At 40.9% G+C, this 12088-nt stretch overlaps 1 protein-coding gene across 1 annotated transcript in view; it reads left to right on the top strand.

Moving 5' to 3' along the window:
- LOC306698749 (NT-3 growth factor receptor-like) overlaps positions 1-12088 on the top strand; it is a gene marked incomplete at both ends in the record, with an annotated part of 212451 nt that overhangs the window by 122775 nt on the left and 77588 nt on the right. The window contains 5 exons of the mRNA XM_079163218.1: positions 1533-1645; positions 2476-2659; positions 3998-4021; positions 5857-5903; positions 10263-10365. Of these exons, the coding sequence (XP_079019344.1) occupies positions 1533-1645; positions 2476-2659; positions 3998-4021; positions 5857-5903; positions 10263-10365 (471 nt within the window). The remainder of the gene's footprint in view (positions 1-1532; positions 1646-2475; positions 2660-3997; positions 4022-5856; positions 5904-10262; positions 10366-12088) is intronic.

Below are 12088 nucleotides of genomic sequence, written 5' to 3' on the forward strand. Positions count from 1 at the left end.
GTGTGAAAAAGATTTTGGGAATTTTCGCTACCTGTCGATCGATTCAACTCTCAGCAATCTCGAGTAGCCACGATTAGACGTTATGAAAATAGAAACAATTATTCAACCCTCATATCATGTAAAGAAATGATGAAAACCGTCGAACCTGATAGCAAGATTTCAATGAACTTTACTCTGGATGTTAACGATCTTTAAAAGTTGGCTTTTCTTAAGAATTAGGTGACCCCTGACCTTTCCTCTAGCACCATCAATTTCCACACACAATTACAATCCAATTGCCCACAAATCATGAAACCATCAATTTCATGTTCCACGGTTGATAGAACCTTTCCATATTTCATACCTTGTGACCTTTCCTCAAGCACCACCCTCAGCAGAAACTTCAATCTTTTTCCACTTATGGTACTGTGTTCAAATTTGAGAGGCTAATGCATATAAAGCCTTTGCAAAGGATAAAAATTGACCTGTATAGGCTCTTGGTGGTGCAAATTGAATTGTTCGTGCAACCTCAAGACATTTTAACTTGATCTCTACTTCGTGAATGCACAAAGAAGAAATGGAGAGGGGTCTAACAGAAAGTACATGCAGAGGACCCACACCCATGGTGTGCAGTGAGTGCTAGCTATACAGCCAAAACACGACAGTAGGTACAATTATGTTGGCGACTAAAATAGGCATTGGAAAAACAACTCCAGTGGTCAAATTCCTATGATAACCTGACACAAAACTTTGCATTGCGTCATCAGCAAGACCAGGCTCTTTTGTTTTTTTCCATCATAGACAATAGCATTGTGACGTGCAGTTACTGCTGCAGCCCCTAGGTGCTGCTAGCGTGGCATTAGGCTTGCTAATTATTCTTACTGGATGATTATTAACATCCAGAGCTCGTTTTACTCTCTTATGCATATAATGTATGTCAAACATATACTCTACAAATCGTTTTGAGCATCTGGAGCTTGTGAAACTCATCCCAGCAACTCTGATGATGTATTATCTGTGTGTGTGTGTGTGTGTGTGTGTGTGTGTGTGTGTGTGTGTGTGTGTGTGTGTGTGTGTGTGTGTGTGTGTGTGTACACTTGAGAGGATGAATTCCATTTGTGGTGGAACGTCTACTAACAGCGATCGTCTTTCTCTGGTGCCGGTTTTGAATTTCTCACCATGGGCTGCGGAAAGACGATGACACTGTTTGCAGCAGGCCGCAAAATTGTGTTTGCATTCGGAAAACGTTTTGTCTGTCAACAGAGAGAAACACGAGAGCGGGAACACACACATGCTCACACACTCCGAATCGATCGGAACAGATTGTGATGAGACGGTCATATTAAAATGATAATCAAGGTCTCTCCCATTTTCTATCACTCTCCCATTTCCTCCCTTTTTCTTTCATGTGCTGCCACAATACATCCAGTGTAATGGCCGACAATATAAGCTTCACTAGTAGTGCAGGTACACTGAAATACCTTTATGTCGTCCTTTGTTTCAATTACAAAGTGGAGTGCTCATCTGCCCTCTGCTCTCTTTGGTCTCTTCAGTTCCTCCCTCCATCGTGAAGCTGAAGGAGCCCGAACGCCGCCATGACACCTGCATAGAGTTCACTGTTCGAGGGTCGCCCCACCCGACGTTGCAGTGGTTCTACAGAGACAAGGTGCGTTTGTTTCAACCGTCAGTGTGTAACCAAATCATGATCCAATCAATCTATTGTGCATAGTATATTGTCTAAATGATATTATATTTCATGGCTGCTCTTTCTAAGCAATCATTCTGAAAAGAATGAACAGTTTGGCATGAAATGCACCACGGAGTACAAAAGGATGTATTAGATTTAACAATGGAACCGCACAATTGATTTGAAATACATCTATAATCACAGTACATTCATTTACAAGGTGTATTTATTGATCATCATGTCTTACAGGCTGATGACGTGTTTTGTATGGAAAAAAAAACATTAGCTGTCAAATAAATGGTTGCTGATTAAAGGTTTCAATATTTGTCTCTGAAATGAAGTGGATTAGAAGTTGTGCGGACATGATCTTTCGTTTAACCAGCCGCCCACACCAACGACCGCAGGTTTATGGTGCTGCGAATCAACGGCGGACAGATTGAATTAAACAATACATTTGTGCTGGAATTAGCAGGAAGAGAGCTAATACATGTTAGCTGTTAGCTTAGCATATAGCAACCAGTGGGCAGCAAAGTCCTCCTTGGCTAAATAACGGAGCTAGCAGCCAACGTTAACAGACGAAGGCATTGAGTTACATTATGACGTGTTCAAGCTTTGTTCACTAAAAATGAGTTTTAGGCAAAAACTAATTATAATATATTCAAGATGTGTTCAAGTTGTTTGAAACAGATGTTTAATGGATGACATAGCTGCCAGACAGTGGCCGAAAGCAAAGCTGCAGGCACCAGCATCTGGTGTCGGGCTTCATGACTTGATGTCACCGCTCATTTGTTCTGTCACTGCCTTTTCAGGAAGTATCCCACACTGAGTATGTGCGTCCTGATATGGATATTTACCAGGACTACATAGAGGGCTGCCTGACCTTTAAGAACCCAACGCACCACAACAACGGCAACTACACTCTGACGGCCAGCAACTACCTGGGAGTGGCCACCAGCAGCGTGTACGGGCACTTCCTCGACAAGCCCTTTGATGGTGAGTTGGGACCTTGAGGGCCATGTTGAGTTTCTGTTGCATCATGTGTTGAAGAAAAACTAATCAGCAAAAGAGAACTATCTGCACCTGTTCCTCTCAACTGAAACCATCAGAGCAGAACCATCAGTCCTTTAGTGATAACTGCTGTTGACATGCTAACATACCATGGCAGTACAGCTGTTTCACATTGTGGCTTTGTGTTTGACCTGTAAAACCTAAAATCACAGTATTAAATAAAAAATGGTCACTATACAGTCTGCAAGCTGCCGTTTTGCTTTCCTTCTCATTCTTTAGATATATGTGATATGGAACTTTTTACAGTAGCTGCATAGCTACTGTAAAAAGTTCCAACTTCTTTTAGATTTTCACTCTGTTGGAATACGGAACCATTACAAACACACAATGGATTGGTTGGAGTATATGTGCCTGTGTACCTAAGTGCCGCTCAGATGTGTCACGTTTGGGAACAAACGTAGCACACACAAAATGTAACGTGAAGCCTTTGAACTGCTCTAGTGGAGCTGCTTTTGGCACTGCTCGGTGGATGATACTCCAGTTCAAGGTACAGTCAAGAGGCCTGTGCTGGCAATACTGTCAGTGGTGATCGGTCAAGCAGATGCGTCGTCACATCATAACAAGGACAACTGCAACAGACACAGTGGCTGGCTTTTAGCAGTAATGCAGATATGGAGCACAGGCAAACAGAACAGGAGGAAAAATGCATTAGAAAGAAAGACATTTCTATATATACAATCTATGACTGGAGCAATATGAAGTTGAAAATAGTCCTCATTTCCAAAATCGCACTTGGCTTGAGTCGTCACAAGAGCCTTCAGAAGACGTTTCTCAGGTTGTCCATCCTTCTGTCCGATCCATTCACATCCACCTTGATTAGATTTTGTTGGTCAAATGTCGAGGTCGCTGTGACATGTCATGTCCGTCCCCTTCTCGTGATTGGTTTAGCCCTAAGGTCGACACGTTGTGCCAGCAAGTTCCCCACGCGGTGTCAGCCTTTCCTCAGCAGCACCCCGGCTGCGTTCTGCATTGCATGACGTGGTGACATGAAGCTTATATTTAGTCTAAGTGTGAATGAGATGCGGAGAACAAAGTTATATTTAGACCGGAGGCGACGGTCTCGTTGACGGTGTTATTTCTGGTGTTTTGTTCTTTTCACACCTTACACCCAATGCTCTGTCTCTAATCTAAACATTTGCTCCGCTTAAACTATTTTCATCTCTTGGTTATGCTTTTCTCACGTACACTCAGATACCATACTTATCCTAGTCTGTGCAGCGTGTCTCACAGCGTCTTGTCTATCTTCTCTTTCATCTTCCACAGGCCCAGACACAGACTATGATTATGGTAAGTGCTGTTTTTTTTCAAAGAATCCCATTATATTATCATGGTTTAAATGTTCTTGGTTGTCAAGAAGGAGTCAGCTCCTCAACATGACATCCTCTACATATGTAAATTTCACATTTTATACAATTAGCTCAATATTGTTTATATGTCAAAAAACATGACTCGGGACCCGAAAAATGACAGATCTTGAAGGCATGAATTGGAGTCAGAAAGTCTAGTCCACTCTATTTTAAATACAGGTTCTCCTATTAAATCTAATGCAATCCAATACGGCAGCTCAGCCACACACTGCAAACCCTTATAATAAACTCAATACTTCTCTAAAACTGAACATTGTTATATTTGCAGATGCAGATCATATGTCTGAGCTGTTTTATTTAAAAACAAGTATTATTTATTTATTGGATTGGATTGCATTAGATTTTACCGATGTACCTAATAAACCAAATTCACAAAGAATGAATTGTCGCCGGTGATGGCACCATGAACTCGCAAAATCTCCAATGAAGTTTTGCAGCTGAGTGCAATTTGCTCTTATTTTATTTGCGTCTGATCGTAATTACTCATGTTGTTTTGTAGACCAGGCTCTGGTGGGACTCACTGTCATTGTGCCTGTATGCACCTGAATGTCGCCAAAGACACCCAGTTCCTAAATATTGCAATACTTGTATCACCTCCTTTGACTATAAAAAGTTAGTTATTCATTGTTTAATAGAAAATATTCAAGATTTCACATTTAAAGGAGTAGCTACTTGTTTCTATATAAGGTGCCAATTCATTACCCATTATTATATCATTATTGTATCACTTTATTATAGTGACTGATTGATTGGATATATACTCTTACATATATGGCCCAACCGTGTACAAAACTTTACAGATGTGTAGTTGAGATCCAAATGAAGGTGTGGTTTAAAGATAGGCGTGCTCTGAGCGGGGGAGGGGGCATTTCTCTTTGCATTGCAACACGGTCTCTAGTTGATGATTTAAATCTTGTTTGTGTTTTATCATTTATTTTCAAAAAATGACACGCAGCAGACCTTTATTCATGACTCAACGTCATGCAACTTGGATCTAAATGTGAATTGGAGGTTTTTTGCGATGGGGCTCATTTGCATAGAAAAGTGGCGATCTTGCGCTTAATGTCTGCATATTACCTAATTGATATAAAATGGAACATGCTTGGCAGCGCTGTTAGGGCTGCGTTTAACCCTTTGCAGGCGCTTTGAGAACATAGGTTTTTTTTGTCTTATTCATGCAGGTGTAGAAGCTGCAAAAGCCGCACAATCCTTTTGCGAATTTGACCCTGAGTGTTTAATATTGTTCATATTCTAAAAGGGACAAGTCTTTATAATGATTTGTTTTTATACATTGTACTTTTTGGAGGCTAAGGATATAGGAGCTTGAGAATAATACATATCCAGTATATCAAGGGACACATCTTTCTATAAACATAAATAAATGTCTTTTATCAAGGTATGCCTGAGTACATATGTTCTACAGTTGAATAATACACTTATACTAATGGTAACGTTTTATTTTAAAGATTTATACTTTCCCAGAAATGTGATCTTTAAAAAGATCGGATTTATTGTAGGACTGTAGAGATGATATTGTGTCCAGCTTCAGTCTATGAACTGGCCTATATCGACAACATTGCATGACTTTCACCTCCTTTTGTCTGCAGCTCTCTGTTCATTATTGATTGGAGTAGTTTCTTAGTTTTTGTTTTGTGTGATGTCTTCTCTGCTCAGTTTCCCTGCAGAAGCAGCAGGTCTGTAAACTCTTGTGATTTTCACAAACCAGTCTGTATCTTCTTGTGTTTATCCTCCCAGTGACCCCGACAGCAGAGACTCACAAACCAGAGGAAGATCATTTTGGGGTGAGTGATCGAAATGTTAAATCATGTTGAGTGTTTGGAGGAGGTTTTGTGCTTGTGCTTCTTCGTTTGGTCTGAGAGCAACAAAGGTCCATATTGAGAAACGTCCTGGTCACAGGCCGGTGTTATTGATTGTATTAAACAAGGTGAAGTTTCTCACCATCGGATAAAATGACGGACTGGACGTGGTTGAGTTCCTGCCAGCATTGCGTTTTCAAAAGAGTTAAATAAAAGTCTTAGTGAACTTATGTCGCGAGAAGAAATGACCAGTTTAGCTCACACTTCAGTACAATATCACATTGCATTGCTTCGTGTCTTAAGATTGGGATGACCCTGAATAGAGGAATATTTCCCAGTTCGATGTGAGGAGCCTGTTTCAAAGTTGAATCGCTGCAGTGGTGGAAAAATGTGGTTATAATTTAAAGGTTCATTCCATTCTGGCTTAATGTGGGTGCTGGATGTTTGACTTTACATAGAATTGCTCAGTTTTTCACAATAAATCCTGAAATACGGCCGATAGAACTAGGTGCAAAAGTTCTGTTTACAACTATAAAAGAGCTGGCAGGTTGAGAAACTGTGTCCGTATCTCCATTCCAGTACTAAGGACACACACACACACACACACAGACAAGAGACAGCGCTGTCCATTATTCCGAAATGACAGATGTCACATGTATCTCTTTTAACGTTTTTACTATTCTTATTTTTTATATTATTATAAATAAATAAAGCTTAAACAAAGCTTAACATCCATTAGCCAAAAACAGAAATGAATAAAGAAAACACGATTCAACGATCAGTCAGATGTGATGCCCCCGGTATAAGGTCTAAACCGACACCTAAAATAAAGTGATTGAGTTGTAATTAAACTATCTACTGAGTGTAGGTAACAGAGAGCAGGGCTTCAGGGCTGCTTTTTCTCAGGCTCCCAAGGCATCTTGGGCTTGTGTTGTCTTTCCTCAGTGAGTGCTCTCACTCAGACTTGTCTTGGTGTGTAGGGCTTTTCAACTCCATCTTCTCTTGGCCTTGTCTATAACAGTGTCTGGTCTCGACCAAGTTTTTATCATTTTTTTGTATTTCCTGTGTGTGGCTTCTCTGCTGCCAGTGACAGACAATCTGAAAGTTATAAGTCAATTGAGTGGATGTTATCGGTGGTTATCACGAGCATTCTATTGCTTCAGAGGGTCCAAATGGCACCTATGCGCTGTGAAAGTGAAACAAAATACCTGTAGTTCTCGGCACCAGAACCACTTGGTTAGGTTTCGGTGTTAGTGGTGCAGCGTTAGTTAAGTACATAAGATAAGTACATAGCAACAAATGTAAATGTATTTAAACTCGAATTGACCGTTATGTTAAAGTAACAGTGCAAAGGAAGACCAAAAGAAAAAAAAAGAGTAGAACAAAAATCTGAAAATGTAGCTCAGGAAGTGAAGAGTGTGGAAAGCGGACGGTGCTATTTTAATCAAGCCTTTCCTTCTCCGCCATTCGCCCGCTGCCGTTTGCTGCTATCTGCTGAAATCCCCTTGTGGCCGGTGAGCCTGAGAGTTGGTTAGAAATGTAATTGAGTTCTTTTTTTCCCTGTAATTGACTGGGAAAAGATAACTGTTGAAGCAGAGGCTTTGACGGAGCGAGTGTAGTGGGGTAGTGTATGTGTGTGGGTGCCTTTTTTCCTTTTACATAATGCTGTGTTTCGAAAAATACGAATATCTGTATGCATCTTTAGATTCAAGTGTATGACCAATCTAAAGCCCAGCTAGGGACCCTCTAGAGCCGGGGTCACTAATTGGCGGACCGCGGTCCGGATCCGGACGCAGACGCCGTTGTATCCGGACCCAGGACCTAAAACCGATAGATAATTGAGAAGTATTACATTTTGACGGAGCGCTTCTATTTTAACCGGCGCAGCTTTTCCAGCATTTACGGCTTGTTACTTGTTCAGCGGTGCAGGAAACACGCCGACCAATGCGTTATAAATCACATCTCGTGATGCAGCTCAGCATATCAAATATGAGTATTCAAACAAGTTTCCTGACTCAAGTGAGATGTTCACACACCGACACACGGGGGAGAGACGAGGAAAGAGAACGAGCAGGAGAAAAGTTAAGTGTGTACAAGAAGATCATTCACAAGACGATCTCCAAAGAGAGAAAAGTGGTCAGACCAGAGTCTCTAACCAAGACTGGACAGACTCGTAGAGGTGAATTCTTACCGCAGCTTAAAAGCAGTACGTCTCATTTGGAGCAAACGTACCCACTCACATCTGAAATGAAGACACAGAAAATAAAGCTAAGAGCCCGATATGATCAGAATCTTAATACGTTCATTCACTGTCCAACCAGAGAGGAATAGAGCTGAAACAAGTGGTTTAATAACCACAGATAAAGTCCATGTACACACTAATTTCTCTTGTTAGAAGATGAGACAAATATAATATTGTGGCTTTTTTTTTTGACATCACTTCACACCTGAATGAACTGAATTTAAAGCTGCAGGACAATTCAGTGAAATTAATCCTAAAACGAATTACTTTATTTTAAGATGCAGGTTTTCCAAAAGCTTTCTGTTATGTAATTTATTCTTTAATCCAGACATTATTTTACTTGAAATGAGAAGAACATTTATTTATGTATTTCTATGTATTATTTATAATCTATCCAGTTAAATTTGAAAACTGAGAATAATAATTGTTCAAATAGAATTGATTCTTTATTTGATTTGACAGTTGTTGACTACAGAGAGACGTTGTTACTACTAGGCTTCTTGCAAGTTAGATATTATAGTAATGTTCCGGACCTCTGCACGAGGAGATTTTCTCAATCTGGACCTTTTGGAATGTAATTGAATACCCCTGCTCTAGAGGCTGCTGTGTTTCATTCAAACCCATAATATGAAAGCAGCTCACCAGTGAGCCTATAAAAAGTCAAATCGGTCCAAATGGGTGTTGCTAGAGGAAAGCACGGTCATGGAGTAATTCAATCCAAAGCACTCATCTCCTCATGAATGTGAAGAAGAAGAAATTCTTTATTAATCCGTCTTGGAGATTTCAATCTCTTGGTACACACGGGTATAGGCCCAACATACACACATATGACCCATTGACATGCATTACTGTTGTTGAGAGATGGCAGAGAGAAGGGGCTGCCAAGGTCAAGCAGCACTGAGCAGTTTGTGGTTCGCTGCCTTGCTCGAGGGCAGCCGCACCAGGCTGTTCCGTATGGTCGGCGCTGGACTTGAACCGGCCGCCCCGAGCCAAGTCCCTAATGAATGAGCTGTTGCCTCCCAAATGTGCTCGACAAATGTAATATGGTTCTGCTCATACCCAAAGGGTTGAAAAGTGGTCCTCTCCTCTCTCCTCTCTCCTCCCCTCTCCTTCTTTCCTCCTCCTCTCTCCTCTCTCCTCCCCTCTCCTTCTTTCCTCCTCACCTCTCCTTCTTTCCTTCTTTCCTCCTACACAAATATACCGCCAACTTTAATGGGGAGCAACCGCCTAAATTAATAAAAAAAAGGCTAATGTATTTGAGGAAAACCACAAGATGACCGCGACCAAAATGCAGTTGACTTTGGCATGTAGCCGTCACGTCCTGTTTTTTTACAACCTGAAGTGAGGGTGGAGCTTAGAGCAACCGAATGCTAACTAGGAATTTTTAGGTGACCAAAATATTACAAATAACTTTCATGAGGTCAAAACACACTGTGAAAGGGTTAAAGTTGCAAAACAAAAACAGGGGCAACTCCCAGACCGGAAAACGTTAGTGACCTGTCAATCACAAGGTCACCCGGCCCTGAAGCATACTCCTCTTTATGCTCTATTTGACTCTAAATGAAGCATCATTTACTAAATGAACATCATGCTGTACTGAAGAAGACTTGAAACTAGAGACTGAGACCATAAACTCATGTTTACAATGTTTACTGAGGTAATAAATCAAGAGAGAAGTAGAGTCATTTTCTCATAGACTTCTATACAACCAGAGGAGTCGCCCCCTGCTGGACATTAGAGAGAATGCAGGTTGAAAGCACTTTTGCATTGGCTTTACTTTTTAGAACAGAATGTTGCCGTCTGATTTATGTGCAAATTGTAAACTCCATTCATATCGTTACTGGTATGACGCTGCCACCTTGTGGTTTACCTGCAAGACCTCGCAATATGAGCAGGTTGTAGTATTTTTTCTAGCATGTTAAATAGCCTCCCAAATAATATATATGTATATATACTGTATATATTTAGCTGTTGTTCCCCTGTAAGGCCTGCTGAGGTCATTGCTGTGCAAAAATCATCCTTTCTTTATTCCTATGTATGTTTGTAATTGCCCTAACACTATTTTCCCTTTGTCCCCCCCCCCCCCCCCCCCCGGTCTGTAGGTCTCCATAGCAGTAGGCCTGGCAGGGTTTGCCTGTGTGATGCTAGTGGTTCTCTTCCTTCTCATCAACAAATACGGACGACGCTCCAAGTTTGGCATGAAAGGTAAGAAGTGTCTCTAAATCTATTTGTTCCGTCTTCCCGAAGATGTCTTGAATCAGGCTCCTGGTGTGCGACACTGCTCTTGAATGCTGCTTAAAGGAGCGACTCGTGGACAGAAAGGCTGAATCGGTCTGCTTTGCCAATATCTTTGTCGTATTCATACTTTGTTTGGTGGACTGAATGGAAGGATGAAGGAGTTACGAGTGACTGAAAGGAAAGATTGCAAAATAATTAAAAGCCTGAAAGACATAAAGATGAAAAGCACGAAGGGATGAAGCAAGTAAGGACAAAAAGAAGGGTGCAGGGAGGAAAGGAGGTCTCACTCATAGCTTTGCGAACATGGAAAGCATCATTTGAGCTTGACAAAAAAGAAGAACCAACAATAGTCCAGTAGGAGGAAAGGTAAGACAATATGATGGAAGGACAGAAAGAGGAAAGCAACAAAAGAAAGAAACAAGGATGTTTTGGATGCTTGCTTTATGTTTCCTAATGGCCTTTCTTTCCACCATGTTTCTGTCTCTCTTGACGTGTTTCCCCGTCTTTGGTGTGGACTTGTGTCTATGTCCTCACATCCGTCTAAGCTTTCAATAGGAAAAAGGGGATGAAACCGCTTCAAGGATTTACGCTCACCGAAGGCAGTGTTGCTTGGATCAGTTGAATGTATTATCATTAACAACACAGGCCCTGCTAGGGTCAGCTAGGTTCTCTTTGAGGAGTTGGTGTTGGTGTGACCTGCATTTATTAAAGTCCACTGAAGTAAAGGATGAAGCATGGGGGTGTTTTTACATTTCTAAATTCTTCTTACATCTCTCTCTCTTGCTCTTTCTGTTTGGTTGTGAATCACAACGTTTGTCGTCATATACAGAAGCCGGTTCATACTATGGGTCATGGTTCTTTAGGCGCACCGTAACCACATCACAGCTTCTAACTGTATCTTGGTATCCTGAGAAAATACAAACTGCTCATATTCAAGGAAAAGTCTAAAAGGAGACATATGGTGTTTCTACCAGAAAATGTTTAGATACTTTAATGTTTAAACAACTCTTCTTTTTCTCATACTTACTGTCTGAATGTACCTGTATTCACCCTCTGTCTGTTTTTAGCGCCTGTCTCTTTAAGCCCCAAAAAGCCCAGTCTGCTCTGACTGGTCGGTGTTTTTCCGCATCTTGGCTGTCCCCACTATATAACATGTTTTAAACACCATTCTGAAAACTAAAATCTAATGTATCAACAAAAAGACTCCAAATAGCTAAACATTAGCAAAGTTCCATTGTCTTCACTCAAATAGCAATTCTAACTAAACCAAGACTGGAACAGCAGTCACAGCTTGAACATGAGAAAGCTAAATTGACTAATATTCCAACCTGCATTTCACAGAAATGGTACACTACAAACAATGCGAGAGGTTTCTGACTTGTGTGAAATACACATTTGAAAGTTAGAATGAAAGCTCTTTAGGCTCTGAGAAAGACTACTTGGATTCTATTTAGTTGTTAGTAAACTGAATAGGGCCTCTTAGAAATCCAAACCAAAGAATTCTCAAGTAGCGGCCAAGGCCTCAAATGCAAAGACAAAAAATGAAGGGCAGATTTAGATGCACATCATAATGAAACGGGACGATTCTTACTAATAATGTTCTTCCTCAGAGGCTTCAGCAGAGGGAATATGTGCATGGCATTTTGCAGTCTTTTTTTCAGGCACCTTCATTAATTATTTAAATATTCCT

This window comes from Pholis gunnellus (genome assembly GCF_910591455.1).
Source record: "Pholis gunnellus genome assembly, chromosome: 7".
In the NCBI taxonomy this organism is placed as follows: domain Eukaryota; kingdom Metazoa; phylum Chordata; class Actinopteri; order Perciformes; family Pholidae; genus Pholis; species Pholis gunnellus.